Raw genomic sequence first — 25,907 nt, 5'->3', positions numbered from 1 at the left:
AAGGACCCAGCTAAGAGAACTCTTTACAGTCAGCGCCTCACAGCTAACCTGGCGTGCCTTGATGACCCCGAGATGCAGAATGTCCACAATGCTTGGTCTGCCCTCCAGGCCTCCATAACCAGTGTCTGCAAGGAGACGCTCGGTCACTCAACCAGGAAACACCAGAACTGGTTTGATGAGAATGATCAGGAGATTCAAGAACTAATAGATTGCAAGCACAGAGCATTTCTGAGCCTTAAACAGCAACCCAACTCGGGAGCAGCAAAGCAGCATTACAGATGGCTAAAGTCTAAGGTCCAACAAAAAACCCGGGACCTAAAGAACAGGTGGTGGATGGAGAAAGCACAGGAGGTACAGCAGCTGGCCGACAGCCATGATGTGCGAGGATTCTTCACCGCAGTCAAGGCCCACTCCTGGCCAAGAACGGGGAAAAACTCATCAAGGACACTGAGGCAGTCAGAACCCGCTGGAAGGAACACTTCGAAGATCTCCTCAATCGAGACTCTGCCTTTGACTTGAGTGTTCTCGACTCCATTCCGCAGCATGCTACTCACCACCACCTCAGTGAGACCCCAACACTGCACGAGGTAGAAAAGGCCATAAGACAGATAAAAAACAACAAGGCTACGGGAGCGGATGGAATCCCTGCTGAGGCACTGAAATATGGCGGAGAGACACTACTGGCGCGAATACACGACCTCATCTCTCTCATCTGGAGGGAGGAGAGCATGCTGGGAGATCTTAGAGATGCAGTGATCGTGACCATCTTTAAAAAAAGAGACAAGTCCCAACTCCCTGCTATCAACCACTGGGAAAGTCGTCGCTAGAGTCCTCCTCAATCGTCTTCTCCCCGTGGCCGAGGAGCTCCTCCCGGAGTCGCAGTGCAGATTTCGTCCTCTTCGGAGCACAACAGACATGATTTTTGCAGCGCGACAGCTGCAGGAAAAATGCAGGGAACAGCGTCAGCCCTTATACATGGCCTTCTTTGATCTTACAAAGGCCTTTGACATTGTCAACCGCGAGGGTCTATGGAGCATCTCCTTCTTTTCGGATGCCCCCAAAAGTACGTCACCATCCTCCGCCTGCTCCATGACGACATGCAAGCCGTGATCCTTACCAACGGATCCATCACAGACCCAATTCATGTCTGGACCGGGGTCAAGCAAGGCTGCGTCATCGCCCAACCCTCTTCTCAATCTTCCTCACTGCCATGCTCCACCTCACAGTTGATAAGCTCCCCGCTGGAGTGGAACTAAACTACAGAACCAGTGGGAAGCTGTTCAACCTTCGCCATCTTCAGGCCAGGTCCAAGCCTATTCCAACCTCTGTCGTTGAGCTACAGTACATGGACGACGCCTGTGCCTGTGCACACACAGAGGCTGAACTCCAGGACATAGTCGACGTATTTACCAAGGCGTATGAAATCATGGGTCTTACGCTAAACATTAGTAAGACAAAGGTCCTCCACCAGCCTGTCCTCGCCGCATAGCACTGCCCCCCAGACATCAAGATCCACGGCGTGGCTCTGGACAACGCGGACCACTTCACCTATCTCAGGATCCTCCTATCAGCAAGAGCAGGCATTGATGATGAGATCCAACACCGCCTCCAGTGCACCAGTGCAGCCTTCAGCCGTCTGAGGAAAAGAGTGTTTAAAGACCAGTCCCTCAAAACTGTCACTAAGCTCATGGTCTACAGGCCGTAGTAATACCCGCCTTCCTGTATGGCTCAGAGACGTGGACCATGTACAGTAGACACCTCAAGTCGCTGGAGAAATACCACCAGCGATGTCTCCACAAGATCCTGCAAATCCCCTGGGAGGACAGGTGCATAACCCTCATGAAATCCCAAATTGCCACGGGGGGGTTCCAAAATAATTTACCAGTGCACGCAATTGTCAATGCACCTCTTGGAGGGAGGGGTCCGGCCCCCAAAGACTGGTCAGAAGTGGGATTCCGATGTGATGGTAGCGGGAGACCAGTAGTCCTTGTTGTCTTAAAAGGGGTTCGGCAGCAGATTATGCTTATCGATACTGACTCAGCCGTTACCATCATCCACACCCCTGTACCCTGAACGCCATTCAGCGGCGTGCAAGGGTTATATGGCCCTTAAAGAGTCAAATGGTGATTCAACCACAATATAGAGCTGGCCATCCGAGATTGGGTGATGTGTAATGAGAAGGGACTAATTAGCAATCTTGTTGTGCGAGGCCCCTTGGAGAAAAGTGACCATAATATGGTAGAATTCTTTATTAATATGGAGAGTGACAACGTTAATTCATAAACTACGGTTCTGAACTTAAGGAAAGGTAACTTTGAGGCGTGAATTGGCTAGATTAGACTGGCAAATGATACTTAAAGGGTTGATGGTGGATAGACAATGGCAAACCTTTAAAGATCATATGGACGAATTTCAACAATTGTACATCCCTGTCTGGAGTAAAAATAAAACGGGGAAGGTGGCTCAACCGTGGCTAACAAGGGAAATTAAGGATAGTGTTAAATCCAAGGAAGAGGCATACAAATTAGCCAGAAAAAGTAGCAAGCCGGAGGACTGGGAGAAATTTACAATACAGCAGAGGAGGACAAAGGGTTTAATTAAGAGGTGAAAAATAGAGTACGAGAGAAAGCTTGCTGAAAACATAAAAAATGACTGCAAAAGCTTCTATAGATATGTGAAGAGAAAAAGATTAGTGAAGACAAATGTTGGTCCCTTGCAGTCGGATTTGGGTGAATTTACAATGGGGAACAAAGAAATGGCAGACCAATTGAACAAGTATTTTGGTTCTGTCTTCACAAAGGAAGACACAAATAACCTTCCCGATGTACTTGGGGTCCGAAGGTCTAGTGAGAAGGAGGAACTGAAGGATATCCTTGTTACGCGGGAAATTGTGTTAGGGAAATTGACGGGATTGAAGGCCGAAAAATCCCCAGGGCCTGATAGTCTACATCCCAGAGTACTTAAGGAAGTGGCCCTAGAAATAATGGATGCATTGGTGATAATTTTCCAGCAGTCTATCGACTCTGGATCAGTTCCTATGGACTGGAGGGTAGCTAATGTAACACCACTTTTTAAAAAAGGAGGGAGAGAGAAAACGGGTAATTATAGACCAGTTAGCCTGACATCAGTAGTGGGGAAAATGTTGGAATCAATCATTAAGGATGAAGTAGCAGCACATTTGGAAAGCAGTGATAGGATTGGTCCAAGTCAGCATGGATTTATGAAGGGGAAATCATGCTTGACAAATCTTCTGGAATTTTTTGAGGATGTAACTAGTAGAGCGGACAGGGGAGAACCAGTGGATGTGGTGTATTTGGACTTTCAAAAGGCTTTTGACAAGGTCCCACACAAGAGATTGGTGTGCAAAATCAAAGCACATGAAGTTGGGGGTAATGTACTGACGTGGATAGAGAACTGGTTGGCAGACAGGAAGCAGAGAGTCGGGATTAACGGGTCCTTTTCAGAATGGCAGGCAGTGAATAGTGGAGTGCCGCAGGGCTCAGTGCTGGGACCCCAGCTCTTTACAATATATATATTAATGATTTGGATGATGGTATTGAGTGTAATATCTCCAAGTTTGCAGATGACACTAAACTGGGTGGCGGTGTGAGCTGTGAGGAGGACGCAGGGTGATTTGGACAGGTTAGGCGAGTGGGCAAATACATGACAGATGCAGTATAATGTGGATAAATGTGAGGTTATCCACTTTGGGGGCAAAAACACGAAGGCAGAATATTATCTGAATGGCGGCAGATTAGGAAAAGGGGAGGTGCAGCGAGACCTGGGTGTCATGATTCATCAGTCATTGAAGGTTGGCATGCAGGTACAACAGGCGGTGAAGAAGGAAAATGATATGTTGATAGCAAGGGGATTTGAGTATAGGAGCAGAGAAGTCTTACTGCAGTTGTACAGGGCCTTGGTGAGGCCCCACCTGGAATATTGTGTTCAGTTTTGGTCTCCTAATCTGAGGAAGGACGTTCTTGCTATTGAAGGAGTGCAGCAAAGGTTCACCAGACTGATTCCTGGGATGGCAGGACTGACATATGAGGAGAAATTGGATCGACTGGGCCTGTATTCACTGGAGTTTAGAAGGATGAGAGGGGATCTCATAGAAACATATAAGATTTTGACGGGGCAGGACAGGTTAGATGCTGGAAGAATGTTCCCGATGTTGGGGAAGTCCAGAACCAGGGGACATAGTCTTAGGATAAGTGGTAAGCCATTTAGAACTGAGATGAGGAGGAACTTCTTCACTCAGAGAGTTGTTAACCTATGGAATTCCCTACCGCAGAGAGTTGTTGATGCCAGTTCATTGGATATATTCAAGAGGGAGTTCGATATGGCCTTTGTGGCTAAAGGGATCAGGGGGTATGGAGAGAAAGCAGGAACGGGTTCTGAAGGAATGATCAGCCATGATCTTATTGAATGGTGATGCAGGCTCGAAGGGCCAGATGGCCTACTCCTGCACCTATTTTCTATGTTTCTATGTTTCTAAGGCCTCTGAACTTCAGTTGGCAGGCCTCATCTGTAAGGTCCCAGCGCTGATTCTGATGATCACCCCTGAATTTTAGGAACTGATGTGTTGGATCATGGTAATAGATTACAATCGGGGCTGTGTTTGGATGGGATTGAGAAATAATGTGAGTGATAGAAATTTCAGATGCTCACTCGGTTTTTGCTATTAAAAAGACACCATGGGTCAGTAAAGTTCTTTGAGAAAAACAATTACGGCTTTTCCTCGACCGTATATGAGATCCAAATAATTCCCAAGAGTTACTTGTTATTCCATCCCAGACGGTTTGGGTTTGTCCCTCGGGAGGTATCTATGTGTTGCATCGTGATCCGGTGCCCTTCTGGGTCTGCTGCAGTCTTTTGCTAGGTGACCTTCCTTGTTACAATTAAAGCACTGTCCCCGGAAGACCCCCCCAGGAGACTGTCCCAAATTTAAGGAGTGTCCAAAAAATGGGTTGGTAGTCACACACACATACAAGAACTTGTTCAACGATTTACGGTATGAGATAGTGCCAGTCATTCTCCATTTCGGGGACATATCCCTCCCCAAGAATCTCTGTCCCCGAAGGTATGCCACCTTTTATCATGAATTAGTAAAGAAAGTCCTTAAAAACTTCCTAGAAAATAATTATGCCCAGGAATGGTGGGGAGCAGGAGGTAGGGAGGAGGACTTGAAGGGGATAAACATGTCCGGGACAGAGGGTAGATATAGGAAGAAGAGAGAGCTATGGGGGTGGTTGGGCATCGGAGCCAACACAGCAACAGCAACCTGGAACCGTGTAGATACAGAAAGTATGTGGGAGCATAGTGAGACCATGAGGAAACAGATTAAGGGGTTCATGACAGGAACAAATAAAGAGGGACGGGATGTAATACATGAACTGTCCCAGAGCCTCTTGTCCATAAGAGAGGAGGCTGGCCTGTTTAAACAGATCCAGGTTTACGTTAACCTATTACATAACAACACCAAAGCTACTGAAAAGGATACCTCGCAGGCCATTGTGTCACCATTTATGGAAGCTACATGCTCGATCAGGTTATGGCTGGGTTGAACGACATTAAGGACAACCGCATTTCGTCCTTTATTAAAGACAGTACGATTCAGGGATGGTTCACTGACCATGACCACACTGTGGGAGCCCGACAACACGGACTGTCCTATCTAGTAGCAGGAGATGACCACCACCAGGATGCGAGCCTAGTCCCACGGTACCATGTCTGCCCCGATTAGAAAAAAGGCAGGAATGGGAGGTGTTCCAAGTGGGAGACTAGAGGAGGAGGTTTACCTGGGATATGACAACCACCAACAAATCCTAATTAAAAAGGACAAGACTTGGGAGAGCCCTAACACAGAATGTTGTTCTGATAGCGGTGGAGCTTATATGTGTAGGTGCAATGTGAGAATCCCAGGGTGCCCAGCCTGCGGGTTCACTTTGGATAGTGAATCCCCATGCGTGTGCCATACACCTTATGAGGTGGGGACCGAATCAGGCCCAGTATGTGTATACAAGTTACGGGACATATTGCGTGACCGCCAATGCCAAGACGATGAGGCATGGGAGTCAGGAGTGCCCCATTAAGATGCCCACCTTTTGTTTCACGCCAACTGCCCCTACTGTATTGGGTGATCATCGGCTGCTTCCGGTAAGCATTCATCAACCTCAGGGCAGAGTTTCTAGCACAAGCAGAGGCCCTGAGAGCGGTGGATGACTTTGTCCATCCACTTTCCCCTCTCGCTCTAAGTTTAAAATCCATTCTACAGCGGTCATCCACCTCACAGAAACATTTAATACAGATGAGACAGAACAATGCCATAAACAGCAGAGTTATACAAAAGCTAAGATTCAGCCCATGGTGGGAAGCAGTGTATAATGTAGGACAACACCCCTGGCTCAGAACCCTCTCAATATTTATGATATTGGCATAAGCCATAATTGTAGTGGAGGGGATCATCATGATCTGCTACCTCAGAAAACTCCTTAGAAAACTGAACCATCATATGCGAGCCCTGAGGAGATAAACCAAATGAGGGGTCAATAAGGATATTTCCCTCAAGACGGGGAATCTGTAAGAATAAAAGTGTATGTTAATGATAGAATTATGATGTGTGATGGACTCGAGACTATTGATATGGGATGTATGTAATAAAGATGAATTTTTGTGTGTATGTATAAATGTCGAAAGTGCAGATTATAATGGGGGGCTGTCCTTTTTGGGACAGTGTGTGGGATTGGGAAGCCTGATGGCTTTCAGTTGTCATGTCGGAAAGCAGCAAGGGGTGATCGACACAGACGGGCTGTGGTTTGAACTCAAGGGCTCCCATTAAAGGAAACTCATGAACACAAAATGGATACAAAATGGCTCTTAACAGAGAAAAGACATTATTAAGTTCAAGTCACCTCTGGGTGGGCGGACCTTAAGGCAACGGTGCAAAACTTAACAAAAGAGAGCATGACTTTCAGGGTAAACAAACCCATCGAAACTCATCAAACTAGCAAAACCATTAAAAGTTGTTAATATGAAAATGATTAACTTGATCAAGAAATGGCACCAGCTTCTGCAGACTGGCAGATGAGTAAGGAAAGCCATGAAACTAAGACCCAATCCTGGAGCTTTACCGATTTATGCTAGAAACAATGGACTTAAAAGATATAAAAAAAGGAATCAAAGCCTGCTCGCGCTCTCTTGATGACCACACGGCAAAGCAGGAAGCCTCCCTCTACAGACCAGACCAAGAAACAAGGAAGAAGACCATGAGCTTTGTTGACTCAGAGGAAAGTTTAAGTCTGTTTAAATCTGTACTCATTACCTTACCTGTTGTAATTAAGTAGAGTCCATAGGATACAAGTAGACTGTTGTTTTGTCCAATAGGCTACGAGCATGTGTGTTTGTTTAATAAACTTATTCCAAATTGTTTTAAAAGAATTGGTCTTGTTGTCAATTTAATTCCAGAGAGAGAAAGTCTTACAATAAAGCAATCAAAGTGCTTGCTTTTCAACATGCATATACTGCATTGTTTATAGAGATACATTTATGATTTGTTTCATTTAAAAAGTATGACAATAATTCAAGAATTATTTTGGAAAAAAATATTTTAGTATATACCCAATGTTTGCTTCTACTACCATTTTATTCAAATGTATCAACTCGCAAGGGGTTAAATCTGTTGACTTTGCAAGTAGAACAGCAGATGAAGGCAAATATACCTCAGTAAAATCTATAGTAATTGTGCCACCAAAATTCAAGACAATTAAAATTCCTGTTTGATCCCATTGTCTTATATATGCAAGGACATTTGTTATATTTGTCACTATATTGAAGCCACCATACTGTAGAGATGGTTCTTCAGTTCTTATTTTTGCGAGACTCTGGTAAAATGACAATGTTGATAGTGGATCTTCAGATTGTTGCTGTTAAAAACAAAGAAAACGGTGAGTGCCAAAATTAAAAGACTATAATCATAGAATAATGCAGCAAAGAAGGATGTCATTCGGCCCATCATACCCATGTCGACTCATTGGAAGAACTATCAAATTCGTCCCACTCCCCTGCTCTTTCCCAATAGCTCTGCAATTTTTTTCCCCTTCATGTATTTATCCCTTTTGAAAGTAACTTTTTAATCTGCTTCCACCATCCTTTCGGGCAATGCATTCCAGATTTTAATAACTCTCTGTAAAAAAAAAAATCTCATCTCCCCTCTGATTCGTTTGCCAATTACTTTAAATATGTTTCATCTGGTTGCCGACCCGCCTGCTAGTGGAAACCTTATTTACTCTATCAAACCCGCTCATAATTTTGAACCTCTCTAATAAATGTCCCCATAACATTCTCTGCTTTAACGAGAACAATCCAGCTTCTCCAGTCTCTCTATATAACTGAAGTCCCTCATCCCTGGTATAATTCTAGTAAATTTCTTCTGCATCCTTTCCGAGGCCTTGACATCTTTTCTAAATTGGACGCAATACTCCAGCTGAGCCCTAACCACTGATTTCTAAACGCTCTTCTCGATGTTCCTTGCTGCAATGCTCCATCTCACCCTCAGTATGCTCCCAGCTGGAGTGCAGCTAATCTACAGAACAAACGGGAAATGGTTCAACCTCCGTCGCCTTCAGTCCAGATCCAAGGTCGTCTGATCCTCAGTCATCGAATTACAGTATGCAGATGATGCTTGCGTCTGTGCACACTCAGAGGCTGAACAACCAAACAATCGTCAACACCCTCACCGAAGCGTACGAGAGCTTGGGCCTTACATCCGTCAGACAAAGGTCCTTTGCCAAAGTGCCCCCGCTACATAGTACTGCCCCCGATTATCAAAATCCACAACAAGGCCTTGGACAATGTGAACCATTTACCATATCTAGGGAGCCTACTATCAACAAGGGCAGTGTCGATGACAAAGTCCAACACCGCCTTCTGTGTGCCAGTGCAGCCTTTGTCGCCTGAGGAAGAGAGTGTTTGAAGACCAGGACCTCAAACCCGGCACCAAGCTCATGGTCTAGAGAGCAGTAGTGATACCCACCATATGCTTCAGAGACCCGTGTACAGCAAGCACCTCAAAGCACAGGAGAAGTATCGACGCCTTGACCACATTTGATCAGCTCCGATGGACCGGCCACATCGTCCACATGCCCGATACGAGACTCCCAAAACAAGCACTCCACTCGGAGCTCTGACAAGGCAAATGAGCCCCAGGTGAGCAGAGGAAATGCTTCAAGGATACCCTCAAAGCCTCTTTGAATAAGTGCAACATCCCCACCGACAGCTGGGAATCCCTGGCCCAAGACTGCTCAAATGGAGGAGAAGCATAAGAACATAAGAACATAAGAATTAGGAACAGGAGTAGGCCATACGGCCCCTCGAACCTACTCTGCCATTCAATAAGATCATGGCTGATCTGATCATGGACTCAGCTCCACTTCCCTGCCCGCTCCCCATAACCCCTTATCCCTTTATCGTTTAAGAAACTGTCTATTTCTGTCTTAAATTTATTCAATGTCCCAGCTTTCACAGCTCTCTGAGGCAGCGAAGTTCACAGATTTACAACCCTCTGAGAGAAAAAATTTCTCCTCATCTCAGTTTTAAATGGGCGGCCCATTATTCTAAGATCATGCCCTCTAGTTGTAGTCTCCCCCATTGGTGGAAACATCCTCTCTGCATCCACCTTATCAAGCCCCCTCATATTCTTATACGTTTCGATAAGATCACCTCTCATTCTTCTGAATTCCAATAACTAGAGGCCCAACCTATTCAACCTTTCCTCATAAGTCAACCCCCTCATCCCCGGAATCAACCTAGTGAACCTTCTTTGAACTGCCTCCGGAGCAAGTATATCCTTTCATAAATATGGAAACCAAAACAGCACGCAGTATTCCAGGTGTGGCCTCACCAATATCTTATATAGCTGTAGCAAGACTTCCCTGCATCCGGGAAGGTGCTGAACACCTCGAGTCTCTTCGCTAGGAGCAAGTGGAAGCCAAACGCAAACAGCGGAAGCAGCGCACGACAACCCAAGCATCCCACCCACCCGTCCCTTCAACCACTGTCTACCCCACTTGTGACAGTGACTGTAGGTCCTGCACTGGACTCATCAGTCAGGTGAGAACTCATATAAATGTGGAAGCAAGTCATCCTCGACTCCGAGGGACTGCCTAAGAGAGAGAGACTTATAAAGGTTTAGGCATAACTTCCTTGCTTTTGTGGTCTATGGTCCCACCTGCCCCCACCTGGTAGAAACCGGGCCGGGGTGGGGGGGCGGGGCGTGGTGGGAGTTAAAATCACGCGAATCATTTACCATCTCTGATCCCCCTTCCTCTCTGCCTTGTTCCTGTCATGTATCTTACATTATTATATATAACTGTATCCTAACATGCTATACATGACTGTAATAAGATATGACCTGTAACCACCAGCATAACTTACCACCAGGGGTGCATTTGCAAGAAACAGGTATATAAGGACAGGTCTCAGGCAAGTGCAGCATTCCAGAGCTGTGAAATAAAGGTGCAGGTCCACAGTGACCTTGACTTCACTACATGCCTCGTGTGAATCTGTACTGAGGGGACAGGACTTTACAGTTCCAATATTAACCTATTCTTTTAAGCAAACGAGCAGGATACTCGCAGGAAGGAAGCGAGGTTATAAATATGCAGATTGTGTGCAATAATGTCATCTATTTTATGCTGAGCCAGCGGGGTTGGGGGGTGGGGGGCAGGGTGAGGTGGTGATGTGGCACTGTCGGCTCCCTAATCAGGCAAAATCTGCCAGGAGCCAGAACCTGAGCCAGAAGAGGCCCAGAAGGTAAGTTTGAAACTTAATTTTCAAGTTTCCTTGTGAACTAGGAGTGGCAGGAGTGCTCCGTCAGGCATCACAAGGAAATCCTGGGCCTCCTTTTCACCAGGCTAACCCTCCTTCCCACCGATCACAGCCAGGCCACCCGTTCTGATTCAAACTGGGATTTCAGTGTACTTCTTGATAAGAAATGAATCCACCATTTAATCTCTTTCCTTTCCTGCCTGCGAGTATCCTGCTCGCTTGCTTAAAAGAATAGGTTAATATTGGAACAAAGCAGAGAGCAAGGAGGATCGGAGGTGGTAAATGACTCACGTGATTTTAACTCATCCCATTCCCCCCCCCCCACCAATCCTCCCCCCACCCCGGTCCAGTTTCTGTCAGGTGGGGGCTGTTGAAATCGGGACCAGAGGCCATAAAAGCAAGGAAATTATATCTAAACCTTTATAAATCTCTCTCTTTTAGGTAGTCCCTCGGAGTCGAGGATGACTTGCTTCTGCTAGGTATGTAAACATTATAACTGTGTAAGACTTGCCACCAGAGGGCGCACCTGTTGGAGACAAGGGTCACCTGCACACCTCATGCAAGCGAGTATAAAAGGTTGCCTGCCATGCTGCTTTGGCACTCTGGAGTTTTATTAAAGAGACTAAGGCCACATCAGTTTAAGCTCACAGTACTCAGTCTTGTGGAGTTATTCTAAACATAACAATTGGCGACGAATAACAGATCACGAACTTTCATGCAGTTATGGCTGCCGTTGGTATTCTTAAGCAATTTGTAGAGGGTGATGATTGGGAAACCTTCGTTGAACATCTCGACCAGTGCTTCATGGCCAACGAGCTGGATGCAGACGATAAAGCAATCAAGCGCAGGGTGATTCTCCTCACCGTTTGTGGGTCTACAACATAAGGCCTCATCAAGCATCTGCTAGACCCGATGAAACCAACAGAAAAAACATATGCAGAGTTGTGTACGCTGGTTCGGGAATACCTCAAGCCGAAGGAGAGTATCTTAATGGCCAGGTATCGCTTCTATACGCAGCATCGCTCCAAGGCCAGGACGTGGCGAGTTATGTCGCCTACCTAAGATGCCTTGCGGGACCTTGCTGGATATTTGGAGGAAATGCTGTGGGACTTTTTCATGCTTGGAATCGGCCACGAGATCATTCTTTGCAAGCTGCTGTCTGCCGAATCCCCAGACCTGAACAAGGCCATCACGATAGCCCAGGCTTTCATGTCCACGAACAATAATACTAAACTAATATCTTCTCATCATTGAAGCTCACCGGCATGTACTATGCATAAAATAACGCCATTAGCAGGCAGAACTGTACATGGCAGGGCCTACACGCCTGCAGCTGCAAGACCTAGGATGACTCAGAGTCCACCGTGGGGCGTGAATGCGAATCCATTAGCACCATGTTGGCGCTGCGAGGGTAATCATAGAGCCCATCAATGGCGATTCAAGCGCTATGTGTGCAAAGGCTGCGAAACAATGGGGCACCTCCAGCGAATGTGCAGACGTGCTGCGACTCACCACGTGGCAGAGTCGGCAGAAGATGGTCGATCCGAAGCGGATCACGCAGAACGAGTAAGAGAGGCAACTCAACCCGAGGCCGAGGAAGAAGTGTATGGGGTACACACCTTCACCACCAAGAGCCCTCCTATAATGCTGAAAGTCAAATTAAATGACATTCCAGTTTTCATGGAGTTGGACACAGGGACGAGGCGGTCAATTATGAGCCAGAAGGCTTTTGAGAAACTGTGGGGCCACAAGGCACAAAGGCCAAAACTAAGCCCGATCCACACCAAGCTGCGCACTTACACCAAAGAGCTCATACCAGTCATTGGCAGAGCGGCAGTGAAGGTATCGTACGTTGGAACTGTGCATAACTTATCACTGTGGATTGTACCAGGCGATGGCCCAACACTGTTCGGCAGAAGCTGGCTAGGAAAGATTCGATGGAACTGGGATGACATCAAAGAACTATCTTCGGTGGATGATGCCTCATGCACTCAAGTGCTGATCAAATTTCCGTCGCTATTTGAACCAGGCATCAGCAACTTCACAGGCGCCAAGGTGCAGATCTATCTAGTCCCTGATACATGATCTGTTCATCTCAAGGCTCGAGCGGTTCCATATATGATGAGGGAGAAAATCGAGATCGGACTGGACAGACTTCAACGAGAGGGAATCATACCACCAGTTGAGTTCAACAAGTGGGCCAGCCCAATTGTTCCGGTGATGAAAAGCGATGGCACGGTCATAATCTGCGGAGACTACAAGGTAACGATCAACCGAATCTCATTACAAGACCAATATCCACTACCCAAGGCAGATGACCTGTTCGCAACGTTAGCAGGGGAGAAATCGTTCACCAAATTGGATCTAACCTCCGCTTACATGACACAGGAGCTGGCTGAATCTTCGAAAAGATTGACATGCATTACCACGCACAAAGGACTGTTTATATACCACAGGTGCCCTTTTGGGATTCGCTCGGCTGCTGCCATTTTCCAGAGGAACATGGAGAGTCTGCTGAAATCGGTTCTGCGCACTGTTGTGTTTCAAGAAGACATCCTGATCACCGGTCGTGACACCAGCGAACACTTGCACAACCTGGAAGAGGTTCTAAGTCGACTAGACAGAGTGGGACTCAGGCTGAAATGCTCCATGTGTTTTCCTGGCGCCAGAGGTCGAATTTTTGGGGAGAAAGATTACGGCAGACGGCATCAGACCCACGGACTCAAAGACGGAGGCCATCAAGAACGCACCCAGACCACAGAGTGTGACGGAGCTGCATTCATTCCTGGGACTCTTCAACTATTTTGGCAACTTTCTACCCGGGTTGAGCACTTTGCTGGAACCATTGCACATGTTGCTACGTAAGGGTGATGACTGGGTTTGGGGTAAATCTCAAGAGACAGCCTTTGAGAAGGCCAGAAACCTGCTATGTTCTAACAAGTTACTTGTATTGTATGATCCGTGCAAACGTTTAGTGCTTGCTTGTGATGCATCTTCGTACGGGGTCGGGTGTGTGTTACAGCAAACCAATGTATCAGGCAAACTGCAACCGGTTGCATATGCATCTAGAAGTCAATAAAGGCAGAAAGAGCCCACAGTATGGTCGAGAAAGAGGCGTTAGCATGCGTATACGAGGTTAAGAAAATGCACCAATACCTATTTGGACTCCAGTTTGAGCTTGAAACCGACCACAAACCGTTCATTTCACTGTTTTCAGAAAGCAAAGGTATAAACACCAATGCTTCATCCCGCATCCAAAGACGGGCACTAACATTGTCCGCTTATGACTATGTTATCCGCCACAGACCAAGCACGGAAATCTGTGCTGATGCCCTCAGTCGGCTACCATTGCCCATCCTCGGGATGGAAATGGCACAACCCGCAGACTTGCTTCTGGTCATAGATGTTTTTGAGAGCGAGGGGTCACCCATCATAGCTCGCCAGATCAGGACCTGGACTAGCCTCGACCCTGTGCTATCACTAATAAAAAGTTGCGTCCTCAATGGGAGCTGGGCAGCTGTTCCCGGGGAAATGCAAGAAGAAATTAAGCCGTTTCACCAATGTAAAGATGAAATGTCCATCCAGTCGGATTGTCTCTTATGAGGTAATCGCATGGTTTTGCCAAAAAAAGTCAGAGAAACATTTATACATGACCTACACAGTACCCACCCAGGCATAGTTATGATGAAGGCTATCACCAGGTCGCACGTTTGGTGGCTCGGATTTGGAGTCATGCATATACCAATGTAACATTTGCTCACAGTTGAGCAATGCACCAAGGGAGGCTCCATTGAGTCTGTGGTCATGGCCCTCCAAACCTTGATCCAGGATCCACGTAGATTTCACTGGCCCCTTTCTAGGAAAGATGTTCTTAGTAGTAGTGGATGCTTACTCTCAATGGATTGAATGTGTAATCATGTCATCCTGCATGTCCACTGCCACCATTGAAAGCCTCCAGGCCATGTTCGTCACCCATGGCTTGCCCAACGTCCTTGTCAGTGACAACGGACCGTGTTTCACCAGCTCGGAATTCAACGAGTTTATGACCCGCCATGGCATTAAGCATGTCAGGTCTGCTCTGTTTAAGCCCGCATCCAATGGTTGAGCGGAATGGGCAGTCCAAACTTTCAAGCAGAGCTTGAAACGCATGCCAGACGGCTCCCTACAGACCCATTTATCTTGGATTCTGCTCAGCTACCGGACGCGACCCCACTTGCTTACCGAACCCCGGCAGAATTGTAATGAAAAGAGCACTCAAAACCAGGCTCTCCTTAGTCCACCTGGATCTTAATGATCATGTGGAAACCCGGCGTCACCGGCAAAACATGTACCATGATCGCGCGGCTGTATTGCGTGACATTGATGTTAACGACCCTGTGTTTGTCCTTAATTATGGTCATGGTCCCAAATGGGTTGCTGGCACTGTCTTGGCCAAGGAAGGGAATAGAGTATTTATTGTTAAACTATGTAATGGACAAATGTGCAGCAAGCATTTGGATCAGACCAATCTGCGATTCACTGACAATCAGGAACAACTTGAAAAGGACATTACCATCATCGATCCACCAACACACATCCAACCAGCATTGACCTCGCCGTCAATCAAGAGGATGAACCCACCATGCCCAACAGTCTGGTCAGACCAGCCACGCTGCAGTGCAGCAATGGCCTGACCAACTCACCCATGCCAGGGTTCGAACTCAGGCATTCAACCAGGGAGCAAAGGGCCCCGGACCGCCTCAACTTGTAAATAGCTTGTATCAAAGACCTTGGGCGGGGGGGGGGGGGGGGGGTGGTGGGGGGTGATGTTATGTATGTAAAAATTATAACTGTGTAAGACTTGCCACCAGAGGGCGCACCTGCTGGAGACCCAAGGGTCACCTGAACGCCTCATGCAAGCAAGTATAAAAGGTTGCCTGCCATGCTGCTTTGGCACACTGGAGTTTTATTAAAGAGACTAAGGTCACATCAGTTTAAGCTCACAGTACTTAATCTTGTGGAGTTATTCTAAACATAACAGCTTCCACATTAAGATGAGTTCTCAGGTGACTGATGAGTCCAGTGCAGAGTGTGTAATTTAAAGTTTCTTAAGTTTTAGCATTGCTGTTGGCATTCATTTCGATAAGTCCAGTTTGCAAATGGTCTCAGTTGATCAGCCTTATTTGATTTGTGTAAAAATGAAGTACTGTACATACTCGTATATGAGGTGAGTAATTTATACCATTATTTGGGGTTAATGTAGAAGGATTGTTTTACATGCAAGTATAACATGGAATAGGAGACCAGGAACAACATTTCACTTACAGATCGCAACTTCCACTCTCTGCAGTACTGGGCTTAACATCTGGTCTAAGCTCTGGAATTCCCTCCCTAGACCCCTCTGCCTTTCTCTCCTGTCCTTTAAGATCCTCCATTAAACCTACCTCTTTAATCAAGCTTTTGGTTACCTATCCTAATGTTTTATGTGGCTTGGAGTAAAATTGTGTTTGATATCGCTCCGGTGAAGCTCCTTGGGATGTTTTAATATGTTAAAGACACTGGGGGCAAAATTCGGTAGCGCCTGGTTTGTGGTAGTAACTTTAACCTTTTAGAAAATTCAGCACCTACGAAATGGCTTGCAAAATTGTGGGAAATTGGGTGATTGAGAGTAGACTGATGGAGCGGTAATTGGCCAGATTGGATTTGTTGTGCTTTTTGTGGATTGGACATTATCATCATATCATAGGCAGTCCCTCGGAGTCGAGAATGACTTGCTTCCACACTAGAAATGAGTTCTCAGGTGACTGAAGAGTTCAATGCGAGACCTGCAGTCTCTGTCACAGGTGGAGCAAACAGTGGTTGAAGGAACAGATGGGTGGGGTGCCTGGATTGCCACACACTCCTTCTGCTATTGACGCTTGGCTTCAGCTTGTTCTCGCCGAAGTGACTCGAGGTGTTCAGCACCCTCCTGGATGCTTTTCCTCCATTTTGGGCGGTCTTCGGCTAGGGATTCTGTTGTGTATTAATGCTTGGGGGTCACCAAACACCAGAAGGCGACATGGTCGGAGGTCATCAGGCTGTTCGCATGTGGCATGTGTGCTTGGTCACCTGTATATAAGCTGGGCGTCTTTGTCACGCTGGCACTCTTGGGCTGGGATAAAGATGGATTAGGTTGTGCCTGAGTGAGTTTACCAGTCATTACAATTGGCGACGAGGTAATTTAAGAACCTTCGCATGCACAATGGGCACTGTTGGAATCCTGGAGAGATTCGTGGAGGGCAAGGATTGGGCGGATTTTGTCGACCGCCTGGATCAGTATTTTGTGGCCAACGGCATGGAGGCAGAGGCCTACACTGTTAAGCGCAGGGCAGTTCTTCTCACCATTTGTGGCCCGAAAACTTACGGTCTCATGAAGAATCTTTTCTCGCCTGTATGTCTGGTGGAAAAAGGGTACGAGGAATTGTGTACGTTGGTGGGTAACCATCCGCAGCCAAAAGAAGTGATCATCATATCACGCTACCGTTTCTACGCGCATGTTCGTGCTGAGGGTCAGGACGTGTCAGGATTTGTCGCCGACCTGCGACGTTTTGTTGAGTCATGTAAGTTCGGGAACATGCTGGAAGACATACTGCGTGATGTCTTCGTGATAGGCATCAGCCATGATGCAATCCTCAGGGAGCTGTTGGCTGCAGAGACGCTGGATTTGAAAAAGGCCATCCCGACTGCCCAGGCATGCATGACGACGGATGATAATTTGAGGCAGATATCATCGACAAGTCGAAGTTCCACGGCAAGTACTGTAAACAAGATGGTGTAGTCTTCAGGCAGAGCTGCTTACACGAAACCTGCTGCTGCTCAGAACCCGCCAACGGGTTCGATCCAGATTTCACCCTGTTGGCATTGTGGGGGCAATCATCGGCCTCATCAGTGTTGGTTTAGACAATACGCATGGATTGAATGTTTGAAAGTGGGGCATCTTCACAGGATATGTCCACAACGGAGCAAGTGTGGTGCGGCTCACCACGTGGTTGATGAGGACCAGTTCAGTAATGGCCCAGATACGTAACCCGAGGAGGAAGTGAATGGACTGTATTCATTCCTGAGCTAGAGCCAGCCAATAAGTCATTAATGTGAAGTTGAATGGCGTGTCTGAATGGAGCTGAACACAGGTGCGAGCCAGTCGATAATGAGCCAAAGGACATTCGATAAGCAGTGGGACACTAAGGCTGCGAAACTGAAGCTGAGTCCAGTCAATGCCAGGTTGCGTACTGACACTAAGGAACTCATACTGGTGCTCGGCAGTGCAGCAATCGAGGTGTCATATGATGGTGTGGTTCACGAGCTACCATTATGGATCGTCCCAGGTAATAGTCCAACACTGTTCGGCAGGAATTGGCTCAAGAAAATCAAGCTGAACTGGAATGATGTCAAGATGTTGCCTCGGTGGATGATACTTCGTGTGCTCAAGTATTGAAAAAGTTTCCTCCTTTGTTTGAACCGGGCATTGGTAATTTTACGGGAGCCAAGGTGCAGAGTCACCTGGACTCCAATGCAAGGTCTGTCTATCACAAAGCTCGGTCTGTTCCGTACATGATGAGGGAGAAGTTTGAAATTGAGCTTGACAGACTCAAGCATGAAGGGATCATATTTAACCGATCAAGTTTAACAAGTGGGCTAGTCCCATTGTTCCTGTGTTGAAGAGTGATGGCACTGTCAGGATTTGTGGAGACTACAAGGTTACGATTAACTGATTTTCGAAACAGGATCAGTATCCATTACCAAGGGCTGAATGATCTGTTCGCCATGCTAGCTGGTGGAAAGTCATTCATGAAACTGGATCTGATGTCAGCCTATATGACCCAGGAGCTTGTCAACACTTCGAAAAAACTCACCTGCGTCAACACCCATAAAGGACTGTTCGTCTACCACAGGTGTCCTTTTAGGATTCATTCGGTTGCAGCCATATTTCAGAGGAATATGGAGAGTTTACTGAGGTCCGTTCCTAGAACTGTCATGTTTCAAGATGACATTCTGGTCACAGGTCCCGACACTGCTGAACATCTGAACAATCTTGAAGAAGTCCTACAGCATCTGGACAAAGTGGGATTTAGGCTGAAACACTCGCAGTGTGTATTCATGGCACCTGAAGTTGAATTACTCGGGAGGAAGATTGCTGCTGATGGCATCAGGCCCACTGATTCGAAAACTGAGGCCATCAAAAATGCACCCAGGCCTCAGAATGTGACGGAGCTGCATTCGTTCCTTGGGCTACTCAACTACTTGGGTAATTTCTTACCCAGATTGAGCACTTTACTAGAGCCACTGCATGTGTTACTGCGACAACTGGGTCTGGGTTGCTTCTCAAGATAGAGCCTTTGAGAAAGCCAAGAATCTGCTATGTTCAAACAAGTTGCTTGTTCATTATAATCCGTGTAAGCGTCTTGTATTGGCCTGTGATGCTTCATCATATGAGGTTGACTGCGTACTCCAACAAGCAAATGAATCGGGCAAGCTACAACCTGTTGCGTATGCTTCGAGAAGTCTGTCTAAAGCGGAAAGAGCTTACAGTATGGTAGAGAAAGAAGCTTTGGCCTGTGTGTATGGGGTAAAAATAATGCACCAGTACCTGTTTGGTCTTCGTTTTGAACTAGAAATGAATCACAAGCCACTCATTTCATTGTTTGCAGAAAACAAAGGTATTAATACCAATGCATCATCCCGCATTCAAAGGTGGGCACTGACATTGTCTGCCTATGATTCTGTCATCCTTCATAGACCTGGTACTGAGAAATGTGCCAATGCACTGAGTTGTCTGCCCTTACCCACAACTGAGATGGAGATGCCTCAACCTGCAGATCTACTGTTAGAAATGGATGCTTTTGAGAGTGAAGGAACCTCTGTCACTGCTCAACAAGTTAGGATCTGGACCAGCCATGACCCTATTTTATTGGTTGTGAAACAGTGTGTACTCAGTGGTGATTGGTCTGCCATACCTATGGAGGAGACCAAACCTTACAACCGTTGCAAGGATGAGCTGTCCATTCAGTCAGACTGTTTACTGTAGGGTAATTGTGTAATCGTGCCTAAGAAAGGTAGAGAAAAATTTGTGCGTGAACTTCATATCACTCACCTGGTATTGTCATGATGAAGTCCATTGCTAGGTCTCATGCATGGTGGCCTGAAGTTGACTCTGATCTGGAATCATGCGTGCATCAGTGCAATACTTGCATGCAGCTAAGTAAAGTACCAGCGGAATCTCCGCTGAGTCTTTGGTCGTGGCCATCCAAACCATGGTCGAGGATCCACATTGATTTTGAGGGCCCGTTCCTAGGAAAGATGTTTCTTGTCGTAGTGGATGCATATTCTAAGTGGATAGAGTATGTTATTATATCATCCAGCACGTCTACAGCTACCATTGACAGCCTTCGTATCATGTTTGCTACTCATGGTTTGCCTGACATTGTTGTGAGCGACAACGGATCTTGCTTCACAAGTCTTGAGTTCCAGGAATTCATGAAACTCAATGGCATCAGACATGTGAGATCAGCTCCATTCAAGCCTGCTTCTAATGGTCAAGCAGAGCGTGCCGTTCAAACAATCAAGCAAAGTATGAAACGTGTAACTCAGTGCTCACTGCAGAGACGGTTGTCATGTATATTGCTCAGTTACAGGTCAAGACCTCATATGCTTACTGGGGTTCCTCCTGCTGAACTACTGATGAAGAGAAATCTCAAGACCAAGCTTTCTCTTGTTCATCCTGATTTGAATGATCGTGTTGAAAACAATCATCAAAGTCAGCAATGTTGTCATGATTGTGTTGCCGCGTCACGTGACATCTCGGTCAACGATCCGGTTTATGTACTGAACTATGGTCAAGGTCCAAAGTGTATCGCCGGCACTGTTACAGCCAAGGAGACTAACAGAGTGTTTATTGTCCTGCTCAAGAATGGGCAAACATGCAGGAAACACGTTGACCAGGTTAAACTGCGGCATGAACGGGAACCGAGTGAGGAAGATGCAGTCAGTGACCAACCAACTATTTTTCACTCATCAGAGGGCTCTGCTGACATTACTGACTCTGAAACTTCAATCTCTGATGTTGTCATAACCACTCCCATCAGATCGGCTACTCAGCCCTCAGTCTCAACAGACTCAGAACACTTGCCCAGGGCCAAAGTTGAACTGAGACGATCAACTTATGAGAGAAAATCCCAGACCGTCTTAATTTGTAAAAAGACTGTTGTTAAGATTTTAAAAGAGGGATGTTGTTGTGTATTAATGCTTGGTCACCAGATACCAGAGGGCGCAGTGGTTGGAGGTCATCGAGCTATACGCATGTGGCATGTGTGTTTGGTCACCTGTATATAAGCTGGGTGTCTTTTTCACGCTGGCACTCTTGGGTTGGGATAAAGATGGATCAGGTTGCACCTGAGTGAGTTTACAGTAACCAGACTCTTGAGTCACTACAGATTCCCATTGACATTTTATCAAGGAGGATTTGAGGGTGTCCTTGAAGCATTTCCTCTGCCCACCTGGGGCTCGCCTGCCATGACAGAGCTCTGAGTAGAGCACTTGTTTTGGGAGTCTCGTGTCGGGCATGCGGACGATGTGGCCTGTCCAGCGGAGCTGCTTGAGCATGGTCAGTGCTTCGATGCTTGGGATGTTGGCCTGAGCAAAGACACTGACATTGGTGCACCTATCCAGCCAATGCATTTGCAGGATCTTGCGGAGGCAGCATTGGTGGTACGTCTCCAGTGTTTCGAGGTGCCTGCTGTACATAGTTCCATGTCTCTGAGCCATATAGGAGGGCGGGTATCACCACTGCTCTATAAATCATGAGCTTGGTGCCGGGTTTGAGATCCTGGTCTTTAAATACTCTCTTCCTCAGGCGACCGAAGGCTGCACTGGCACACCTCCCCCAGAAGCGGTCCCAATGCCTCAGGAAACTAAAGCCTTCCATCTGCTCTATCCTCCTATTTCTGTACTCACTAGCTCGTGGCATCGGGAGTAATCCTGAGATTACTACCTTTGAGGTCCTGCTTTTTAATCTCTTTCCTAGCTCCCTAAACTCTGCCTGCAGGATCTCATCCCTCTTTCTACCTATGTCATTGGTCCCGATATGGATCACGACCTCTGGATGTTCACCCTCTCCCCCCAGAATGCCCTGCACTCAAACACTCTCTTCCTCAGGTGACCGAAGGCTGCACTGGCACACCTCCCCCAGAAGGTGGTGTTGGACCTCGTCATCGACAGTAGGCTCCCAAGATATGGAAAATGGTCCACGTTGTCCAAGGCCTCGCTGTGGATTTTGATAACCGGGGGCAGTGCAGTGTGGCGTGCGCAGGTTGGTAGGGCACCTTTGTTTTACGGATGTTTAGTGTAAGGACCATGCTCTCGTACGTCTCAGTGAAGGTGTTGATGATGGCTTGGAGTTCGGCCTCAGAGTGTGCGCAAACGCAGGCGTCGTCTGCGTACTGTAGGTCGATGACGGAGGATGGGACGTCCTTGGATCTGGTCTGGAGGCGGCGGAGGTTGAACAGATTTGCGTTTCTCCTGTAATTTAGCTCCATTCCAGTGGGGAGCTGGCTGAGGGTGAGATGAAGCATTGCAGCAAGGAAGATCGAGAAGCACGTTGGTGCGATGAAACAGCCTTGCTTGACCCCGGTCCGAACGTGGAATGGGTTTGTGATGGATTCGTTGGTCAGGATCACAGCTTGTACGTCATCGTGGAGCAGGCGGAGAATGGTGACAAACTTTTGAGGGCAGCCGAATCTGAGGATGTTCCATAATCCCTCATGGACGACAGTGTCGAAGAAGGCCATGTACAAGGGTAGGTGCTGTTCCCTGCATTTCTTTTGCATCTACCGCGCAGTGAAGATCATGTCCATTGTGCCCCTTAGTGGGCGGAATCTGCATTGCGACCCTGGGAGGAATTCTTCAGCCAGAGTGGCTGCAGGGCATTCTTGGGAAGCGGGTGAACATCCAGAGGTCGTGGTCCATATCGGGACCAATGACATAGGTAGAAAGAGGGATGAAGCCCTGCAGGCAGAGTTTAGGGAGCTAGGAAAGAGATTAAAAAGCAGGACCTCAAAAGGTAGTAATCTCAGGATTACTCCCGATGTCACGAGCTAGTGAGTACAGAAATAGGAGGATAGAGCAGATGGTGCAGGCAAGAAGGCTTTAGTTTCCTGAGGCATTGGGACCGCTTCTGGGGGAGGTGGGATCTGTACAAGCCAGACGGGCTGCACCTCAACAGAGCTGGGACCAATACCCTCACGGGATGGTTTGCTAGTGCTGCTGGGGAGGGTTTAACCTAGCTTGACAGGGGGATGGGAACCTGAAAATAGATTCAGTAGGGAGGGGAGAAAAGCTGGAATTAGAAAGCAAAAATAAAGAAAGTGAGTTTGAAGGAGAGAGGAAACAAGCAGGAAAAAAGGGTCAAAAAACGAATTTAAAGGCACTTTATCTAAATGCACTTAGCATTTGTAAGAAAATAGATGAGTTCACAGCACAAATAGATACAAATGGGTATGATCTGATAGAAACATAGAAACATAGAAAATAGGTGCCGGAGTAGGCCATTCGGCCCTTCGAGCCTGCACCGCCATTCAATGAGTTCATGGCTGAACATGCAAGTTCAGTACCCCATTCCTGCTTTCTCGCCATACCCCTTGATGCCCCTAGTAGTAAGGACTACATCCAACTCCTTTTTGAATATATTTAGTGAATTGGCCTCAACAACTTTCTGTAGTAGAAAATTTCACAGGTTCACCACGCTCTGGGTGAAGAAGTTTCTCCTCATCTCGGTCCTAAATGGCTTACCCCTTATCCTTAGACTGTGACCCCTGGTCTGGACTTCCCCAACATTGGGAACATTCTTCCTGCATCTAACCTGTCTAAACCTGTCAGAATTTTAAACGTTTCTATGAGATCCCCTTTCATTCTTCTGAACTCCAGTGAATACAAGCCCAGTTGATCCAGTCTTTCTTGATATGTCAGTCCTGCCATCCCAGGAATCAGTCTGGTGAACCTTCGCTGCACTCCCTCAATGGCAAGAATGTCCTTCCTCAAGTTAGGAGACCAAAACTGTACACAATACTCCAGGTGTGGCCTCACCAAGGCCCTGTACAACTATAGTAACACCTCCCTGCCACTGTACTCAAATCCTCTCGCTATGAAGGCCAACATGCCACTTGCTTTCTTAACCGCCTGCTGTACCTGCATGCCAACCTTCAATGACTGATGTACCATGACACCCAGGTCTCGTTGCACCTCCCCTTTTCCTAATCTGTCACCATTCAGATAATAGTCTGTCTCTCTGTTTTTACCACCAAAGCGGATAACCTCACATTTATCCACATTATACTTCATCTGCCATGCATTTGCCCACTCACCTAACCTATCCAAGTCACTCTGCAGCCTCATAGCATCCTCCTCGCAGTTCACACTGCCACCCAACTTAGTGTCATCCGCAAATTTGGAGATACTGCATTTAATCCCCTCGTCTAAATCATTAATGTGCAATGTAAACAGCTGGGGCCCCAGCACAGAACCTTGTGGTACCCCACTAGTCACTGCCTGCCATTCTGAAATGTACCCATTTACTCCTACTCTTTGCTTCCTGTCTGCCAACCAGTTCTCAATCAATGTCAGCACACTACCCCCAATCCCATGTGCTTTAACTTTGCACATTAATCTCTTGTGTGGGACCTTGTCGAAAGCCTTCTGAAAGTCTAAATACACAACATCAACTGGTTCTCCCTTGTCCACTCTACTGGAAACATCCTCAAAAAATTCCAGAAGATTTGTCAAGCATGATTTCCCTTTCACAAATCCATGCTGACTTGGACCTATCATGTCACCATTTTCCAGATGCACTGCTATGACATCCTTAATAATTGATTCCATCATTTTACCCACTACCGATGTCAGGTCTATAATTCCCTGTTTTCTCTCTCCCTCCTTTTTTTAAAAGTGGGGTTACATTGGCTACCCTCCACTCCATAGGAACTGATCCAGAGTCTATGGAATGTTGGAAAATGACTGTCAATGCATCCGCTATTTCCAAGGCCACCTCCTTAAGTACTGTGGGATGCAGTCCATCAGGCCCTGGGGATTTATCGGCCTTCAACCCCATCAATTTCCCCAACACAATTTCCCAACTAATAAGGATTGCCATTACAGAGACATGGTTGCAAAAGGACATAGACAGGCTAAATGAGCAGGCAAAAATTTGGGAGATGGAGTATGTTGTGTATCTGTAAAGCATGCACTCCCATGTTTCGCCACCAGGGAGCGCATCCCCTGAAGTCCCAAGGGATTTCAACACTGTATATAAGCCGGCCCCGAAGGCCTGTTCCTCACTCTGGAGTATCTTAATAAAGACTGAGGTCACTGTTACTTTAACCTCCCTGTGTACAGTCTCATCTGTGTAGGAACACAATAACTGACGACGAGTATACGAATCCAACGCAAAGATGCAGCAAACTGTCGGCATCCTGGAGAAGTTCTCGGAGGGTGAGGACTGGGAAGCCTATGTCAAAGGGCTAGACCAGTACTTTGTAGCCAACAAGCTGGACGGAGAAGGAAGTGCTGCAAAAGGAGAGTGGTCCTCCTCACGGTCTGCAGGGTACTGACCTACAGCCTCATGAAGAATCTTCTCGCTCCGGTGAAACCCACAGATAAGTTGTATGAGGAGCTGTGTACACTGGTTCGGGAGCATCTTAACCTGAGCAAGAGTGTGCTGATGACGAGGTATCGGTTCTACACGTGCCAGCGATCTGAAGGCCAAGAAGTGGCGAGCTATGTCGCCGAGCTAAGGCGACTTGCAGGACAGTGTGAGTTTGATGGCTACCTGGAGCAAATGCTCAGAGACTTTTTTGTACTGGGCATTGACCATGAGACCATCCTACGAAAACCTTTGACTGTAGAGACACCGACCCTCAGTAAGGTCATTGGAATAGCACAGGCATTTATGTCCACCAGTGATGACACCAAACAAATCTCTCAGCACACAAGTGCTAGCAATGTTCATAAATTAACTGGAACTGTGTTTGCGAGCAGAAATGTACAGGGCAGAAACCATGAGTCTACAACTGCCAGCA

At 46.9% G+C, this 25,907-nt stretch overlaps 1 protein-coding gene across 1 annotated transcript in view; it reads right to left on the bottom strand.

The window, feature by feature from the left end:
- Positions 1-7,586: 7,586 nt before the first annotated feature.
- Positions 7,587-25,907, bottom strand: part of LOC139273046 (4F2 cell-surface antigen heavy chain-like) — a 399,955-nt gene continuing 381,634 nt past the window's right edge. The window contains exon 6 of the mRNA XM_070889347.1: positions 7,587-7,922. Within this exon, the coding sequence (XP_070745448.1) occupies positions 7,587-7,922 (336 nt within the window). The remainder of the gene's footprint in view (positions 7,923-25,907) is intronic.

This window comes from Pristiophorus japonicus, chromosome 9 (genome assembly GCF_044704955.1).
Source record: "Pristiophorus japonicus isolate sPriJap1 chromosome 9, sPriJap1.hap1, whole genome shotgun sequence".
Classification (NCBI taxonomy): domain Eukaryota; kingdom Metazoa; phylum Chordata; class Chondrichthyes; family Pristiophoridae; genus Pristiophorus; species Pristiophorus japonicus.
This window is presented reverse-complemented; position numbering and strand designations above follow the sequence as displayed.